Raw genomic sequence first — 20,763 nt, 5'->3', positions numbered from 1 at the left:
ATATATATATATATATATATATATATATATATATATATATATATATATATATATATATATATATATATATTAAAGAAATTAAAAATGGCCAAATAATGTATGAGGGGAAATGCCCCATTTTTTTTATTTGTTTGTTTGTTTTCTTCTCTTTTTGATAGCAAAATATTTTTTTCTTTTTTCTATTATTGTTTACCATTGTACTTGGCAATTTCACTACCATTTGCACTACTTAATCTAACACTTTAATGCCATTTCTATTAAATATAAATGTATTATAAAGTTAAACATTTAATTTTAAATTATTATAAAGCACACATTTTAAAAGTTCTTCTTCTTCATCATCATCATAATTTTTTTTAACAAAGATATGTAAGCTGTTTGAAATAGGTCATCGGGTTACTGAGGTGCAGTTTATGTCAGGATCAGATCAGACAGTAAAACAGCTCACCGGTGTTTGGAGAAGAGCCATAAAATCAGTGGAGAAAACCCAGAACCCACCACAAACAGAGAGCAATGTTGCATCATACTGAAAACGTCATTGAACTGACTCAATCTAGGCTACATGGGAGGTTGAGACAATCAGATTTTTATGACAAATGCATAAACAGAAGCTGGCAAAATGAAAGGACTAACATGAGAGAAAGAGGCTCGGGTGTAATCGGGGGAGGCCAGCCGCGAGAAGAAGGAATGTGTCTGCTGGAGAATGAGAGAAAGCGAGGGAAACGCAGAGGAGGAGACCGGGTGGAAAGTGGGAGGGAGTAGAGAGGCATGCATGTGTGTGTGTGTGGCATGGCTGTTGAATGAGTGGGCCTTGTGTAGCTGCTTCTCTAGTAGTATTTCTCAAACTCAGCACAAGCCAGCCTTCGTATAGAGTTCTCTCCTGTGCGATGAGAGGAATGACAGTGTGGAGGGCTCAGAGTGTGTTTCTGGTGGTCCTTGTGATCTCTCAGCAGGGCAATGCCCACCCACAGTGCCTGGACTACAAGCCTCCGTTCCAGCCTCCAGAGCCCCTGCTCTTCTGCAAGGAGTATGCCAAATTTGGATGCTGTGACTTGGACAGGGATAACCAAATATCCCAGCACTTTTATCAGATCATGGACTACTTTGATCAGACTGGTATCATGGCCTGTGGGAAGTACATCCGCAGCATTCTTTGCCAGGTGAGTATCGGGTCATTCTCTGTAGAAATGCACAAAGAGTTACATCATTTTTGTTTTAGCTATTTTTTATAAAGCTGGATTACTTTGATTTTAATGTAAAATATTACTAGTTATGGTAATTTTGTGTGAATTTGAATATATTTCATACATACAGTACAGACCAAAAGTTTGGACACACCTTCTCATTCAAAGAGTTTTCTTTATTTTCATGACTATGAAAATTGTAGATTCACACTGAAGGCATCAAAACTATGAATTAACACGTGGAATTTTATATGGAATTATATACATAACAAAAAAGTGTGAAACAACTGAAAATATGTCATATTGTAGGTTCTTCAAAGTAGCCACCTTTTGCTTTGATTACTGCTTTTCACAATCTTGGCGTTCTCTTGATGAGCTTCAAGAGGTAGTCACCTGAAATGGTCTTCCAACAGTCTTGAAGGAGTTCCCCGAGAGATGCTTAGCACTTGTTGGCCCTTTTGCCTTCTGTCTGCGGTCCAGCTCACCCCTAAACCATCTCGATTGGGTTCAGGTCCGGTTCGATTGGAGCAGCACCCCATCACTCTCCTTCTTGGTCAAATAGCCCTTGATGCCTTCAGTGTGACTCTACAATTTTCATAGTCATGAAAATAAAGAAAGCTCTTTGAATGAGAAGGTGTGTCCAAACTTTTGGTCTGTATATATATATATATATATATATATATATATATATATATATATAAAACCATAATTCCTATCTAGGGGCCAACCAAAACTAAACTAACATCCAATTCAAATTATGGTTGCTTACTTACATCATTGCAACTTCAAGGCTACTGGGATTAAATGATGATAATTTAGCATATGGTTTTGAGATTTCAGTGGGATTGTGGTTGGCTAAGGGAACACCTGATTTATTTGACTACTTAGTGGTGAAGCTGAGCTCAGTGATGGTCTCTGTTTGAACATTTATCCCAGATACAGGGAGCTGCTTGTGTTCTCCAACCTGCAGAGAAGCAAATATATGCTTCCTCTCTAACTAGGCATATCATATTCCTGTGTAAAGGTCAGGGCAGCAAGATACTGAAGAAAGAGAGAAAGAAAGAGCGAGAGTAGACGATAGGCTACTAAATGTTAATAATGCTGATAATAATTTCAACAGCACTATCTGTGTTTGTGCTTTCCAGACATTCATCAGTAGAGATCGACAATGAATTATTCAGCATTTAACACGCTGATTTATTTGGGATCCAAACATGATCACAGTCTATAAGAAGGTATCATTGAATTATTCACTCAACCAGTTCACATGCATTCTTTCTGGATCAAACCAGGTGACCATCTATGAGTGAGTGATTGAATTGTTCACTCAGCCAATTAATTCAACAATTCAGATTCTTTCGGGAACATACTTTAATTACACTACTGTTTGTTTGTTTCTTGGAGAACTTGACAGACCAAAAATAGAAATATCACAATAATATTTTGTTTATTATGAGTGCTCACTGCAGTTCCCTTTCAGTCAGTCACGTTCGACGTTACGAATGGGATCTCGCCCGAGAGCCCAATCACCTTCGAGTGGTACAAAACGAGCCAATGGTACACAAAGTACCTTGAGCTCCGCCCCGCAGAGCGGGTATATAAGGAGCAACATGAGCAACTCGCATTCAAGCTTTCGCTTCGGAGCCGAGCACATCGCTTGCTGCTTTCACCGTAGTGCTACAAGCAAGAGTCACTGGTGTTGGTGTGACGGCGCGATTCAGCGGTTCGTCTGGGTTTCCTGCGACAGCTCTCGCGTTCCCCTGAGCGCTTCAACAACTCTGAAAGAGCAAATTTCTTTCACAAAAGAGATACGGGCCGATTTGCGTCTTTTTAAAGATGTCATTTCGCCCGTGTGTTTCTGGGTGAGGTCGATACATCGCTCCTCGTGACGGCCACGATCGCTGTGTCACGTGTCTGGGCTTCCAGCACGCTGAGACTGCGTTTGTGGATGGCTCATGTTCTCATTGCGGGGACATGACCATCTCGGCGTTGAGATCAAGACTCGATTACCTTAAAAGGTATAGAGTCCCCTCTGCCACACCCAGTTCTAGCTCCTCTTCTCATAAGAGGGCTACTTCGGCTGGTGGCCAGGGTGATCTGAGGGTTACTGTGTGGGCTTCCCCGACGAGCCAACCTCCTCGGGCCACACCCCCCTCACATACGCCGCAGCCGGTTGAGTTTCCGGATGAGTTTGCTGGACCCTCTCAGGCTCCTGACATCTCATTCAGGGCTCGCGAAGAGGACCGTATGTCGATTGCCGCATCACAAGGCGGGCTTGAGTCCTCGGGAGATGAGGATTCGGCTGCGTTGCCTCCCTCGGGAGTGCCAGCGTTGTCCGAGTCCGATCCCGAGCTGACGGCCGTGCTTTCCTGGGCAGCGGAGAGCATCGGGCTTGAGTGGAATCATCCGCCCTGTCCCGAGTGCTCGAGGCTGGATGATTGCTCATGCGGATCGCCAGCACCCCCCTCTGGTTCCTTTCTTCCCGGAAGTGCACAAGGAAGTGACCAGTTCATGGAAGGCACCTTTAACTGCCCCCGAAACTGTTCTGGTACTTCCTCCGCCTTCACTGCCCTCGATGGCGGGGTGGCCAAGGGGTATTCTGGGATTCCCCCGGTGGAGCGTTCTGTTGCAATGCAGCTGTGTCCACAGAGCGCCTCCGCTTGGCGTGGTGGTCCCAAGCTGCCCTCCAAGGCCTGTAATTTCTCATCCACGCTTGTGGCCAAGGCTTACAGAGCAGCGGAAGACAGGTGGGTTACGGCCAATCCTGGACTTGCATGCTTTGAACCGAGCTCTGCACAGGCTCCCGTTCAAGATGCTAATGCCCAAGCGCATTTTCGAATGCATTTGTCCGATGGATTGGTTTGCAGCGATCGACCTGAAGGACGCGTACTTTCATGTCTCCATTCTTCCTCGACACAGACCGTTTCTTCGGCAGGCATATCAGTACAAGGTTCTCCTATTCGGGTTGGCCCTGTCTCCCCGCGTCTTTACAAAGGTCACGGAGGGAGCCCTGGCTCCTCTCAGGGAACAAGGTGTCCGTATCCTCAACTACCTCGACGACTGGCTAATCCTGGCTCACTCTTGAGAGCGGTTGTGCGAGCACAGGGATCTGGTGCTCAGACACCTCGGCCGACTGGGTCTGCAGGTCAACTGGGAAAAGAGCAAGCTCTCCCCTGTGCAGAGGATCCCTTTTCTCGGTATGGAAATATACTCGGTCACCATGTTCGCGCGGCTTACGAACGAGCGCGCGCAGTCACTGCTGAATTGCCTCAGACAATTCGAGGGCAAGAGAGCAGTTCCACTGAAACTGTTTCAGAGGCTCCTGGGGCATATGGCGTCCGCGCCAGCAGTCATACTGCTCAGGTTACTCCACATGAGACTGCTTCAGCACTGGCTTCACGACCGAGTCCCGAGATGGGCATGGCAACAGGGCACGCTCCGAGTGACCATCACTCCGGCCTGCCGCCGAAACTTCACCCCGTTGTTGGACCCCTCATTTCTACAGGCCGGCGTGCCCCTAGAACTGGTGTCCAGACATGTTGTTGTGTCAACAGATGCCTCTGCCACGGGCTGGGGTGCCATGTGCAATGGGAATGCTGCGTCGGGCTCCTGGACAGGACCCCGACTTCAGTGGCATGTCAATTGCCTCGAGTTGCTAGCAGTACGTCTTGCTCTGCACTGCTTCAGGGCCCTGCTGAAGGACAAGCACGTTCTGGTCCGTACAGACAACACTGCGACCTTAGCGTGGATCAACCCTCAGGGTGGTCTACGCTCATGCTGCATGTCGCAACTCGCTCGACATCTCCTCTTGTGGAGTCACAAGCATCTGAGGTCGCTTCGTGCCATTCACATTCCGGGCAGGCTCAATCGTGCAGCCGACGAGCTCTCACGGCAGCAGTCTCGCCCCGGGGAATGAAGACTCCACCCCCAGTCGGTTCAGCTGATTTGGGAACACTTCGGAGACGCTCAGGTAGACCTGTTTGCCTCTCCACAAAATTCCCACTGCAAGTTGTTTTACTCCCTGACCGAGGGCACCCTCGGCACGGACGCCCTGGCACACAGCTGGCCGCTGGGCCTGCGCAAGTATGCGTTTCCCCCACTGAGCCTTCTTGCACAGACGTTGTGCAAGATCAGGGAGGACGAGGAACAGGTCCTCATGGTTGTGCCTTTTTGGCCCGGCCGGACCTGGTTCCCCGAACTTGTACTTCTCTCGACAGCCCCTCCCTGGGCAATTCCTCTGAGGAAGGACCTTCTTTCTCAGAGACTGGGCACCCTCTGGCACCCACGTCCCGATCTGTGGAACCTACATGTGTGGGTTCTGGACGGGTCACGGAAGGTTTAGGTACCTTGCCACCACAGGTGGTAGCTACCATCACTTCAGCTAGAGCCATGTCCACCAGACATGCCTATGCATTGAAGAGGAACCTCTTCGTCACTTGGTGTTTTTGGAAATGTCCGATTGGGTCAGTGCTTTCCTTTCTTCAGGAGGGGTTGGAATGAAGGTTGTCTCCTTCCACCCTCAAGGTCTATGTGGCCGCCATTTCAGCTCACCATGACCCTGTTGAAGGTAAGTCTCTTGGGAGGCACGATCTGATCATCAGGTTCCTGAGAGGAGCAAGGAGGCTCAATCCGCCTCGCCCTCAGAAAGTCCCCTCTTGGGACCTCACAGTGGTTCTATCAGCACTGCAGAGAGCTCCCTTCGAACCCTTGCCCTCAGTAGAGCTAAAGTTTTTATCTTTGAAAACTGCGCTCCTGACGGCTTTGGCTTCGGTGAAGAGGGTCGGGGACCTGCAGGCATTTTCAGTTGACGAAGCATGCCTGGAATTCGGGCCTCTCACGTTATCTTGAGACCCCGGCCTGGGTACGTGCCCAAAGTTCCAACCACTCCTTTCAGGGATCAGGTGGTGAACTTGCAAGCGCTGCCCCTGGAGGAGGCTGACCCAGCCCTGGCGCTGCTCTGTCCAGTACGTGCGCTCCGCACCTACATGGACAGAACTCGGTGCCTTAGGACCTCAGACCAGCTCTTTGTCTTTTACGGAGGCCAGCAGAAGGGAAAGGCTGTCTCCAAGCAGAGGTTATCCCACTGGATAGTGGATGCTATTGTCCTGGCTTATCAGGCTCAAGACCTGCAAAGCCCCCTAGGGGTGAGAGCTCACTCAACTAGTAGTGTAGCTTCCTCCTGGGTGCTAGCGCATGGCGCCTCGCTAGCAGACATCTGTAGAGCTGCGGGCTGGGCGAGATTTTATAATCTCTGTGTAGTGCCCGTGTCCTCCCGGGTACTCGCCCCTTCGGGCCAGTAAAGACCTGCTCGGTGTCAATCCGCTTGCTGCGCCATTCCACTCTGCGGACTGGATGCGTGCGCTATTCCCCTCAGGTGAGCTCCTCAGTCAGAACCCTGGATTCCTCCAGCACTGTTGATGTCCAACACTTGCGTACATGCCCTTTGGTCAGCCCTGTGTGGGACTAGGTGCCTCCATGTGTTGTGATTCCCCTTTTCTGGGCAATCCCACGTGTGTATGTCCACAGTAAGTCTCTCCACAGCATGTGTCTTTCCCTTGGCAAGCCCCTTGCCAGCTCTGTCGTTGAAACTTCCACCCTGCGGTCTGGGTACCTCAGAGTTCTTATGTATCACCACCTTGGTAGATACCTGCCTTCTGTAAGTCCTCCCACGGGCAGGCAGCCTGCTAGCATACGTCCAGCTGGAATATGCTACCCAGTGTATTCGGTGTAAGCTATAGGCCCTCACTCGTGCTGGCCTCACGACAGGATGCTATCACTCACACGGGTCGCTGGAAGACAGCCATGTGGCGTTTTGTAAGGGACCCCATTTGTAACGTTGAACGTGACCGACTGAAAGGGAACGTCTTGGTTACGTATGTAACCCTGGTTCCCTGAAGGAGGGAACGGAGACGTTACGTCCCCTTGCCACATCGCTGTTCCGCTGAACGGCCGGGTCACTGGCTCGGCTACTCAGCGAAGACTTGAATGCGAGTTGCTCGCGTTGCTCCTTATATACTCGCTCTGCGGGGCGGAGCTCGCGATGCAAATCACGCAGACCAAGGTACTTTGTGTACCATTGGCTCGTTTTGTACCACTCTAAGGTGATTGGGCTCTCGGGTGAGATCCCATTCGTAACGTCTTCGTTCCCTCCTTCAGGGAACGAGGGTTACATATGTAACCAAGACGTTTTCTCATCTGCAACTTTACATGCAGTGGCTATTTAAAGCTGGATGGATTTTAATTGGCTGTCAGTGTTTTTTTCAGCTATATAAAAAAAGTGATTTTAATTAAATTGTTTGGTCTAATGATCTAAATATCCACTTGGTTGTGACTCAGAGCCTACAGAGCTCTCTTGCTTATGTTATTGCATTAATTAATAGCTGAATTTGGCATTGAATATGTAATTAGTAATCGTATTCTCATGGTCACAACTTTGAAAGCCCTCCTGGTTTTTCATTTATTTATTTATTTGTTTGAGAACTAAAATCAGATATGTAAGAAATGTTTGTTTCATGATGCATTTCCTATTAAAAGGGTTACAATTATAACTCTTTCAGCAAGTTGTAAACTCATAATTACCTAATGAGTGACGGGCACATACATATAAGGGCACATACATATAAGCTAATGGGCTTTCAGGCCTAGTAGAGTGGAGCAAATGTGCTGATGATTGAAACCCTGCAGGGACCATCTGTTGAACAAAACCTATGAGGAGTTTGACAACAACAGAGATTGTGAGCTCCTACAGACTCTCATAATTACAGAAGCATACAATCAAAATTATACTAAGGACAAAAACAGAAGAACACAATGACTGGGCAAGAACTCACAATAGGATCAGAAGGTATGGAGGGCAAAAATATGCAGTGCATCTGAAGAAAAGAGAGCATTGGAATTGGTTTGGAGTAGACACTTGGCATTTTACTTAGAAGTGTTTACTATAATCTTGCATGTGAAACATGCAACACAAGTCCTCAACTCATCTTATATGATATCCATGAAGAAAAAAATGCATAAAAAGAATTAAAAAAAAAAAGTATTTTATTGGACATTTGAGGGTGATACATTGACCCATGACCAACAGTTTTTTTTTTTAAAGCCTGAAAACTACAGTAGAATTATGTAGATTCAGAAGTTTCCTTGACATAGACACTCATTCCAACTCATTGTTGCCCTTTCTACAAGGTTTTTCCTCAATGCTAACAGGATATTACATAACGTTGTGTGTTGTTTAGGAAAAGCTGAACTCATTTATACCACATAACCCCCCTCAACAGGTCTATATTTTGTTTGAATTGCAATCAAACATCATTAGAGAGCCTTGAAACATTATTCATCCACCTTTTGGCCACATTACAGTGCCTGTGATGTGTTACGAGCGAGTTAGCCCATCAATCCAAGCCACCTTCAGGTCAGCTATTTATTTAATGTCATTATAGTAATCTCGGATATCTTTCAGTCCCGAGCTGGCAGTATCATTGCCAAAGCTTGCTCGCTCCTCTGATGGGTGTGGTGTTGTGGTTAAGGCATAATGAGGGCCTGGTTATCCCAAAATGTCCAAGAGTTACTGTATTTATAGCTCAAACGATCATCAGCAGCTGCTGGATTGAATCCTGGGATCCCGGCTGTAGAGAAGACGTGCAGAATGCCACGTTTGCCAGATTATGAGGAGCGATGCAGAAAGCCTTGCACAGCAAATACTTTTCAGATGCATTAGTTATTTGAGATTAACTGAAAGTTTATTGTGGATAGGAGCAAGTCATTGTTCATGGGTCAATGACATGACACTTTCTTATGGATCTATACATTTATAAAAAAAATGCAGTACATTAAAAAATGCAACTCATACACAAAGGTTATTTATTTGCATATATGGTTCTATGAAAGAGAATCTTTATAGGACATTTTCCCCCCTTTTTTCTTTTTAGTATTAAAGTGTTCTTCACACTAAGCAAAAATGTTTACTCAAAGGTTTTCTAAGAACCCAAAATGGCTCTTCTAATCACATTGCATAAAAATAAAATAAATAAATAAACATTCTGAAAAAACAAAAACAAAAAAAAAATATTGATGACAAACTACTTGACTTAAACCATATTATGCACCAAAATGAGGAACAAAAACATAAATCAGTAAATGCTGTCATATCGGGTCATTTGAAAATGTATTTTAAAATTATTTTCAAAAGTAATAATTAAGATATGTACACTTGCTTTCAGTGTGTAAGAATAATGGCATGTAGCATGTGGCAAGGTTTTATATATATATATATATATATATAAAACTATATATATATATATATAACTAATTGTCATAAAGTCTCATACTCTTACTCTTGCGTAACACTTAATAGTTTATAGTTTACATTATAGTACATTTTGTCATCATTTTTCTCAGCTTCAAGTTGTTCCAAAATGAATTTCTTTCTTCTATTCTTCTATGAAACACAAAATAAGATATTTTGAAGAGTCGATAACCAAAGTTTCAGTCCCCATTGTTCATGCAAATTTGCCACATTCACCATGCTTAAGTAAGGAATAATGCATGGCTAACTGTGCATTACATGATTTTACAGAATACCTGCCAGCCAATCAGAATCCAGTATTCAGACAGACCATGGTATAATATAGCATATCACCACACTAATGACAACAGGTAATAGGGCTTTAGCCAAACCTTCACTAATGTGACGCACTTTGATTTGTTTGTTTCAGGAGTGCTCTCCGTACGCAGCTCATCTGTACGATGCAGAAGACGCAAACACCCCGATGCGGGAGCTTCCTGGCCTCTGCGGAAACTACTGTCAGGATTTCTGGCTCCACTGCCGTTACACTCTCAGCCTTCTGATCAATAACAACCAAACGTATGCTATTGAAGAAGACCGGAGCAAGTTCTGCAAGTATCTTGAGCTGAAAGATCCCGAGTACTGTTACCCAAACGTCCTCTCCAACGCCGAGCTCAATGCCAACCTGGGAGACGTGAAGGCGGACCCGGAGGGCTGCATTCAGTTATGTCTGGAAGAAGTGGCGAATGGGCTTCGCAATCCTGTGGCGATGATACACGCCAATGACGGCACGCACCGCTTCTTCGTGGCGGAGCAGCTGGGTTACGTGTGGACTTACCTGGCCAATGGTTCTCGGATCGACAGGCCCTTCCTGAACCTGACCAGAGCGGTTCTGACCTCACCGTGGGCCGGAGATGAGCGAGGGTTCCTCTGCATCGCACTGCATCCGCGATTCACAACGGTCAAAAAGGCCTATGTTTACTATTCGGTGTCTGTGAAGAAGCAGGAGAAGATTCGCATCAGTGAGTTTCTTGTGTCTGATTCAGATATGAATATGCTGGATCACTCCTCAGAAAGGTGAGAGACAGATATCAGATATTCACATGTTCCACTTAACTCAGCCCGCGTATTTCATGGTTAAAAACCATATATATATATATATATATATATATATATATATATATATTGGTATGCCAATTTCAGAGAGTATTTTTTATTTATTTTTATATTTTTCTTTAGATACTTATATCCAAAGAAACATATACTCTCTGTTTATATATTTATATATATATACACATATTGGTATAAGGTTTTTGTTTTGTTTTTCACTTGATCGGAATGGTACAAATTTTGATAAAGGTTTTGAAACTTGCTATGTGACAGAAAAAAATAATAATAATTTACATAATTCTAAAAAGGTTACATAGTCTAATAAATAATAATAATAATAATAATAATAATAATAATAATAATAAAACATGGAAATAAATAAAGCATGAAAGGTTCAATTGGCCCTTTCATAAATATTATTTTCTATATCCCCTAAAAATACAAAACATTAAATAAAAAACTTTGACAAGCTAAAATATAGTACAATCTTTTTATTGAAATATAATAATTTAGAGTACTTATTTGATAAATAATTACATTATATTTATAGTAAAGGTTTAAAGGTTTACAAATTGGTGCCATACCCTAACTGATCATTTTTTTGCAGTATGCATCACATGCTGTCATTAAGGCTTAAAATTGCACTAAGAAACACTATATAGTTGTAGAGGCTATACTCTATATCTTATAATTATATTGGTGAACTTGTTCAGATCTGCTCTGAACCACAAACCAAGAATTGCATAATGCTGAAGTGCATAAAATAATGATAATAATAAATAAAATAAATAAAAAAAACACTTCCTCTTGCAATACAGGTGTCAAGAGAGCTAGCTTTATTTACATGTCAGGCAGATGCCTTTGTCCAAAGCTACAGGAAAGGATACATTATTTGATTAGTCAGCAGCTCATAGTTAACATATTCTGAAATAAAGGACTTTCTCTTAGATGTTTTTAACTATTTACGACTATTGATGCTTATTTTGGTTCCCAGGACGCTTCTAGAAGTTGACGAGCCTGCATCAAACCACAATGGAGGTCAGCTATTGTTTGGGTCGGACGGATATCTGTACATATTCATAGGAGATGGTGGCAAAGCGGGAGACCCTTTCGGAAAGTTTGGGAATTCTCAAAACAAGTAAAGCATCTTTATTCGACACACTTGTCTTTTACAGAATGCACTTAACACCTTTTTTTTTTTTTTTTTTACTGGAAATCTATGACACAATGCCATGCAAACATTCACATAATCACATCTGCTAACTACAGAAGCCTGTTTCCACCATAGAATTAAACATGAAATAAATAAATAAATAAAATTCTGAATTGAGAAATTTAATCTGAACTCTGAGATTGTGAGTTCAAATGTTTTTCCCTTAGAATTGTAAGTATTTGTTATTAGAATATTGCACATATTAATTAATTCATTATACATATGAACTAAAAAATAAATGAAAACAAATGAACATTTTACAAAAACCAGCTCTTAAGGGGATAATGCAATACAAAAAAAATCTGTATTTACTCATCCTCATGTCACTTATATTAAGAAACATATACTCTCTGTTTAAATATATATACACGCATACATACATACATTCACTCACACACAATGGTATATGTCATTGAATTCTTTTCCACACACTTCTTTTGATTAAAATGTTAAAATGCTTTAACCCTCTGGTGCTATTTGGTCATTTGGCTATTTGCTGGCTCATGTCATTTCAATTCCTTATGCATTTGTTTCTTCTGTGGAACAGAATAAAATAGATTTTGTTGAATGAATTAGCTGTTCTTAACACACTGGTGCAGTCAAGCTTCAAGTATAGGATAAGAAAATCACAATCAAAAAAGTTCAAAACCTACAAAACTTATATTGTAGGCTTTCAACAGATGTAGATGCATCAACTTTATTGCTATTTTAATAATGATGTTTTTGTCATTGCATTATTCAGGTTCAGATTTTGGCGTTGATTTGGCCCGTTTGAGTAATGCACATTTAGTCAGACAGACACACAGCTTCACAATATTAGCCTTGGCTCTGCCGCCCTGTTTTCCCTGCGTGACATAAGCAGAGCTGACAGAGCAGGGTGAATATAGACTCACAGACTCACACGTGCACAGCGAGCCTTTCATCCTCACAAAGAGATCTGTCAGAGCCACAGCGGTCCTGGAGTCCTGCTGCCGATGACGAGCAGAGGAGCACATTACATTGACTCTACATGTTGAATGTGGTTCTTCAGTCTCATCACACTGTTAGGTCTTCTGTGCTTCCACAGTATGGAAAAGCTTAAAACCTTATATCAGCATGATCAGCATCATGGTAACTTTTAATTAAACTTTGTAAAACAGAGCAGTGTAGTTATAAGCAGAGGTTAACTAGAGTATGCTAACCAGCCTTAATCTCCAATAACAGCCTATTTGCAAAGCCTGCATTGAAAATATAACCAATGCATATGACCTGCATACTAATTAACACTTTAACTTTGACAAATGTTGCATACATTTTATAGATGAAACATTTGTGTTCATAAGGTTGAAATAATGTCTGTTTATTTATTTGTTCATGCATTTGATTATTTATTCACTGTGTGAAGCAGTATCACTGAGATACTACTGTGGTTTTTATTTATATTTTGAATTCCATTTTAATTTGAATAAACTTTTTTTTTGTCATTTGAATAATTTGAATAATAAGTCTATATATAGTTTGTATTTCTATCTCAGTTTTAGCTGTAGTTAAAAACATTGCCCTGGAATCTAGCTGAAATAAAACACTATTGTAGGCTACTTTTTTTTCACAAAAAAAAAATAAATAAAAAAAATTGCAGTAAATAAACAAATACTGCAGTGCATTAAATTGTCTTTGCATTTTGATAAATGCACAAAGCCATATCACAATTATGGTTTTGTTTTAGCTGATTATTTTCACCAGTTGTGCAGCCCTTCATTTTTATTGTATTTTATTTTTTAATGTCTAAAACTGTATTAACCTTGGTCTGAATTTGTCTTATCTCAACATTTTAATCCATAAATGTAACTCACAGTGATTTAGATGTTTGTTTGTTCTGTTCTGTGATGCTAGACAATATTTAACCTTGTCAATTAACCAAAAACAACAGATAAAAACAGCAAAAGCAGAAAATAATGAGAGACAGTGAATGAAGGACAGATCTAAGCCAGCAGTCGCTCCAGCTCTTTTCACAGGAGGAAAAATGAGTGAAGAGGCCCTTCTCAGACGGTTCAGAGCCATGCCAGGGTCAATATTGACACAGGGGCATTGTGGGCTACGTGAGGTTAGAGAAGATGCGGTTGAGTGAGAGAAAGAAACAGCAGATGGTGCAAATGTTTATAGGGCAGGTTAAAACTGCAAATGCAATCCTAAGGACAAAGTCTTATTTTAATGTTATGCAAACCCTTTTTATAGAACACAAACACTTCTGAATGCAGCACAAATCATTTATTTCTACTTCGTGTAAAAACAAACGCTGCTTTACAGGTCCACTCTTCTGGGCAAGGCCCTGCGGATCGATGTGGACAACAATGACTATAGCGCCCCCTACAGCATCCCATCAGACAATCCTTTCGTGGGAGAGACGGATGCGAGGCCAGAGATCTACGCCTATGGTGTGAGGAACATGTGGAGGTGCTCCATCGACAGGGGCGACCCGGTCAGCGGTCAGGGCCACGGCAGAATGCTCTGTGGGGACGTCGGTCAGAATAAATATGAGGAAGTGGATCTCATCCAAAAAGGAGGGAACTACGGATGGAGGGCAAAGGAGGGCTTCTCTTGTTATGACAAGAAACTCTGCACCAACTCATCACTCAGTGAGCAAACCTTTCAAATGTGGCTATTTATGTTTAATATAGGCCCGATTCACAAAACACTAAAAGTGAAATTAACCATGTTCTTCATATATTGTCTATTAAGGTTTAGGATGAGTTTGTGTCTTCATCAGTTTTGGAGAAATGTAGCATTGCATCAGTGTCTGCTCTGCAGTAAATGGGTGCCGTCAGAATGAGAGTCCAAACAGCTGATATAAACATCACAATAATCCAGAAATTATATAAAAAAAGAAAAAAAAAGAAAAAGTAAAAGTGCATCTGCTGTTGTCTTTTACATAGAAATCCAGACACATATTTGTTTAGAGCTGTTTGAACAGTGCTTGATCTGTGCAGATTTCTCTCCAGATTCAGACCACTTTTTCACTGGAGGAAGTTATTAAGTCATGTGGATAATTGTGATGTTTTTATCAGCTGTTTGGACTCTTATTCTGACGGCACCCATTCACATCCATTGCTGAGACACTAATGCAATGCTACATTTATCCAAATCTGATGAAGAAACAAATTCATCTAGATTTCGGTTGGACAGAGGATGAGCACATTTTCTTTCTTTTGTTCAATCTTGTCATGAATTCTAAAAGATATTTTAAGGCAATATTATTATTGCTTACTGTTGTTTTCTGTCAGTTAAAGATTTTTAACCTCAATAGACATTTCATGCACTGTCAAACAATTATTTATCAGTGTTGAAGTAGCATTTGTTGTATTAGATAAGGCAATCTCACATGCAGGCTAGTATATAACCAAACTACATCACAGGCCATTAAACATAATGTTAAAGAGTATATGAGAGTAAACATCTAAACTTTTTTTTTCTTCACTTTTTCTCAAGATGATATCCTTCCGATTTTTGCTTACCCACATAAAATTGGCAAGTCTGTCACTGGCGGCTACATCTACAGAGGCTGCCAGATGCCCAATCTCAATGGCCTGTACATCTTCGGGGATTTTATGAGCGGGTATGCATGCATTCTCTACTGTACGGATCTCACTTCATTTATTATAGTAACAAATTATAAATAAGAATACACTGCAAAAAAAAAAAAAAAAAAAAAAAAACAATTTCACTGTTTCTCTAAAAATTTTAACATTTAATGCATTGTGTTACTTAGTCTCTTTGTAATTAATTGTGAAATTTACTATCAATTTCTGTGATACAATTTCTCGTAATGACTGCACTATTGTCATATTCATATATCTACCATGTACTGATTAAACCCCCCTCTTCCCATTCTGTGCATCGCAGGCGACTGATGTCCCTAAAGGAGAACCCTGAGACTGGAAAGTGGAGCTATAAGGAGATTTGTATGGGTGCTGACAAAACATGCAGCTTCCCTAAACTAATAAACAGCTACTACAAGTACATCATATCATTTGGTGAAGATGAGGCAGGTAACATGAGAGCAGCTCTGTGTTTGACTGCTTCATGCAAACGTCTTTATATTGCTCTTCAGTGTAACACACTCATCTCTGTCGTCCGTGTTTCAGGAGAGCTTTACTTCCTTGCGACCGGAGCGGCCAGTGCCACGGCCAGAGCTGGAGTCGTGTATAAGATAGTGGATCCCTCCAGGTACACATACAACATTATACTAGGAATTAACTTTTTTTTTTTCAGCAAGGATGCATTACATTGATCAAAAGTGACATGTTGCAAACAATTTCCATTTCCTTTCTATGCATCTGTTAATTTATTTTAATCCTTAAAAATAAAATGAATCACAGTTTTGACAAAAACATGAAGCATTACAACTGTTTTCTAAATGTTTCTTGAGCAGTAAATCATCATATTATTCTGATTTCTGAAGATCAAGTGACACTGAAGACTGGAGGAATGATGCTGAAAAAACAGCAGCACATAAAAATATTTAACATTTTTTACTGTATTTTTCTATATTTAAATTCTTACACACCGTTTCCTAAACTTTTGAATCCTTGAGTGGTATACCAAAATACCTCTCGCAAGTCAGATTGCTTTTCTGAAGCAATATTTAAGGAATAGTTTGCAGAAGATAACAATCCTGTCATTTATTCACTCACATGATCGATACTAATAGAGATCCTGTTTATCCTGTTATTTACTGTAGGGTGCAATGCATGGTTTTGAACTTCAGATTTCAACAACTGTGAAATAAACAGTTGGATTGTTTCCTATCTTTAGGAGGGCTCCTCCAGGAAAGTGCAATGTCAAGCCTACTCCAGTCAACATAAAGGGCAAACTGATTAATTTCAGTCCTAAAGAAGGTAAGAGAGCCAGCAAACATACCTTTATCCCGCTGGAGATGTGAGTCTTGAGTAGGGCTCTATGATTAATGAATGGTATCAGGATGAAGCGTGGCACAGTGTTCATTTATACACATGAGCAACATGATCCAGTGTTTTCAGCATCTCAGGTCTCAGATCAGCATATCTCAGTTTAGGTCACTTTAACATGCATTTGGGACACAACTTTCTAAACCTATTGTAAAAAGAAGCACTTATCAACAATGGAGAAGCCTTAACGGCTCTCTGCATTTTTCCGTCAAAATATAATTACAAAAAGTATTTAATGTTTAAAAAAATAAGTGGATAATTATAATTTTGCCGTTGTATATAAAAGAACCTTTCTACGGTGGCCGAGAGAGCTCAACGTGCTGCAACTTAAGAAAACACATTCAAATTGAAAAAAACTAATAAAGAAAACATCTTCATCAGTTTGACAACACAAGTGTTGCAAATCCTCACAACACATGCAAATTAAGAAACGCGCTGCAAATCCTCACATTCAATTAAGAAACAATTAATGAAGCATTACAAATTTATTTTCATTAACCTTAAAATTATTTAGTTGAGGATATTAAAGTTAGCCATCTTATATAGTAACATTTCACAGTTAATCATGTAATTATTCATTTTATGTAGGCCAATATCCAAAAGATAAAGGAATCATGCAATCAGGGTGTTTAAAAAAAAAAAAAAAAAAAAAAAAAAAAAAACCTCACCTTGCAGTTCACCAACAACTCCACTGACCAGTAGCCACTGCACAATAAGCAAATCCCAGCCGGGTCCAACACCTTTTGGGGTCTCCTTGACACAATTCCGATGTGGTCAGTGCTATTTAATTTGCATGTGTTGTGAGGATTTGCAGCGCGTTTCTTAATTTGCATGTGTTGTGAGGATTTGCAACACTTGTGTTGTCAAACTGATGAAGATTTTGTCTTCATTTGCTGGTGTTTTTTTCAATTTGCATGTGTTTTCTTAAGTTGCAGCGCGCTGAGCTCTCTCAGTCACCGTACCTTTCATAATTATCCACCTTATTCCTAAATTACGGTTTATTAGCTGCTATAGGAAAATAACGAGAAGAATAACATTGTGTAGTAAACAGTAAATTCATTTGAATTACAAACCAGTGTGTTCAGAATTAAGATAATACACTAAAATAATATAGTAAGACACACCAATTTGCAATACCAAGCAGCAAAATGAGCAGTTTTGTACGGTTTAAAATAGCTGGAAACAAATGAGACTGGAAGCCAGATTCATAAAATGTACACACGGCCACGCAGCTTTTTACGTGAAGAATGAGACGATATAATTTTTCTTAAAATTACTTTTTTTTTCAGTGATGATATATAACAACAGTAATATTTATTATGTAATTTTTACAAATAAGCACAGCGAACCGGCAAACACAGAGTTCTGGCATGAAACTCTAGATGGCACAGTCCAATAGGTCTAACTCAATCTGACCTAATGACATCATCATTACATGGCACAGCTGACTGGTTATCTCCTGTATCAGTAGCCAATGAGCTCCCTGCTCAGTGTTCAAATATATGGCTAGAGCTTGCAGTAACAGTGCAGCTTGCTTCAGAAGCCCCTCCACCTTCCCCAGCTCCACCTGTATAGATCTGCTACGTGGTGATTCATGTATGCTATATGGGGTTATTTCATGTATGTTATATGTGCAGCAGCAATATTCCTACATGCGCAGAGCAGCATGTTGTGGATGTATTGGCAGTAGATATTCTCAGTACTTGCTCTGCAGCAGCAACAGCATAGCAGATCTATTCCGGCAGAACAATTTATTTTAATCGCATTTTGAATGCCAATCACTATTTCAGTCAGACTAAGATTTTTATGCAGCCCTAGGCTTGAGGTAGACTTTTTTGACATGATATTGTTTGTTTTACAGAGTACGTAATTAACAAAAAACCCACAACAACCGCCATTCCCAAACCAAAACCCACCAAACCGAGTGTGACCCCACGACCACGAGTACAACACACGACGCCCCGCCGGGTTCCTCCAGTGACCACCGTCCGGCCGTCTACACAACATCCACGCACTCTCCACACGACCCCACGGCCCAGACCTCCGTCCCTGACCACCCCCAGACTGCCCTACTGGACGACCCCACCCAGAACCACCACAAACACACAAACCAGCAGACCGGGCAAACGAGGCCGAGGCAAGCCCAGGAAGAAAGGGGACCGGAGGGGACGACCTCGAGCCGGGAGGGTAAGGCTGGTCAGCACAGACGGACAGAAGGACCGCGGCCGAGTGGAGATCTTCGTGCGGGGCGAATGGGGCACGGTGTGTGATGACATGTTTAACATACAGGCTGCGGCGGTGGTCTGCAGGCAGATGGGGTTTCCTGTGGCTCTGCGGGTGGCGAAGAGAGCCGAGCTCGGTGCGGGAGACATCGGCGTCAGAATCCTGCTGGACGACGTGGAGTGTGAAGGAACCGAGCGAACTCTACTGCACTGCAAACACGCCAAACTGGGCAAAAACAACTGCTCTCACGGCGAGGATGTGGGGGTGGTTTGTGGCCATTATGAGCATGCAGTAAAGTGAAAGACATTGAGTGGATGTAGGCTGTGATGACACAAGCATACAGACCAAAACTACATCTCACAGACAGAAACAAATCATTTAAAATGACCCACTCTAAAAGTATGACAAACTGGAAATACATCCAATCAAAACCAGAATCAGAATTGTTTAATTTTCTTTTACATTTATGAATTATAATCAATAAATCAATCAATCAAACATTTTAATCTTAACTGTCACCCGTCCCTCAGAGGAAGTTTACTTCAACTATAGGCATATCATTGGACAGGTCTAAGACTCCTAAATACTCAAAAATAATCAAGCCTGTGAAAATCCAGCTGAATTTTTTTTTTTTTTCGTCTGTGATTTACTGTTTTCTACCTAAAATCATCCTTCGTAAAGATGTACAGTAGAACGTTCTGTGAAAACCATATCAAAGGCCATGTCAAAGATTTTAAAATCACAGTGAAATTACTGTTTGAAATCAAACTTTGATGCTTGATATCTCATAATTAGATTTCAAGACTTTAGCTTGGATTTCACAGACAGGGTCACATTTTATCACTGCTTTTTTTTTTTCTTTTTTCTTTTTTACAAATGATAATAGATTAATTTATGACAAAAGTGTACCTCAAAAATCCACATCATAGCAGGAGTTCTGACCTTTGTCACAAAAAAAAGTCTTTCTTTGTTGCCTTTTTTCCTATCACAATTTAGAAATAATCATACATTATATATCAACTGAAAATTAAAATCTCAAAATCCATTCTGTGAAAATCATGTTAAAATCAGACATTGGCCTTACTATGGAAATGGTACAACAAAATCATGTTTCAAAATGTTTTCAAGAAGTATTTAAATGTAAGGTGGATAGTGCACTTTCATGCCTGTGTTCAGAAATGGGAGTGACAGTTAAAGGGTTAATAATCAGTCATTTTCACACTGAATCGTGCAAGATTACACTGCTGTGTGAGTTGTTGATCATCTCACACAACTGAGACAACTGTATTAACTGTTTCTCCTCATAAAACTGGTGAAATTAAAACAAAAACAGATTAAAGTATATCCATATTGCAATCCTGATGAGATCAAGAATTTTCCAGACTGTCTTTTTTAACAGAATTCAGGTTATTGCTATGTAAATATTGCATTATTTTTCTTTTTTTTGCACATATACATTTTTGTTTAATTCCAAGTGATTGTTTTTGAATACAAATGCTGGACATTCTTTGTTATGCTGTAATAATTAAAAAAATGTAAATAAAATTGTTTGCATAAGGATATTTTCAGATAAATCTTTAGTTTTATAACTTATATCAGTTAGACACGTGTCCTGTTGCTCATTGGATGTTGATGATGTGATGGTTTTATTAACCTGACTAACTTTAAACAAATTCAAAATACTCACCAGATATTTAAGCACACCGTTATGATCCAAACTAACCGGACTGAGCGATATCACGTGGTGCCTGCTACTTTTCTCAACATTGCCCAGGCTAGACCAGTCACACGCGTTGTTGGTGTCAA

At 41.0% G+C, this 20,763-nt stretch overlaps 1 protein-coding gene across 1 annotated transcript; it reads left to right on the top strand.

The window, feature by feature from the left end:
• Positions 1–356: 356 nt before the first annotated feature.
• Positions 357–19,496, top strand: LOC132101197 (HHIP-like protein 1). The gene is made up of 9 exons (XM_059505933.1): positions 357–1,160; positions 9,899–10,545; positions 11,573–11,716; positions 14,078–14,406; positions 15,257–15,383; positions 15,671–15,816; positions 15,913–15,994; positions 16,583–16,665; positions 18,596–19,496. Exons 1-9 carry the CDS (start codon positions 801–803, stop codon positions 19,255–19,257), a joined length of 2,580 nt encoding a protein of 859 aa, XP_059361916.1. The 5' UTR covers positions 357–800; the 3' UTR covers positions 19,258–19,496.
• The last annotated feature ends 1,267 nt before the right edge of the window (positions 19,497–20,763 follow it).

Source organism: Carassius carassius, chromosome 23 (assembly GCF_963082965.1).
Source record: "Carassius carassius chromosome 23, fCarCar2.1, whole genome shotgun sequence".
Lineage (NCBI taxonomy): Eukaryota > Metazoa > Chordata > Actinopteri > Cypriniformes > Cyprinidae > Carassius > Carassius carassius.
This window is presented reverse-complemented; position numbering and strand designations above follow the sequence as displayed.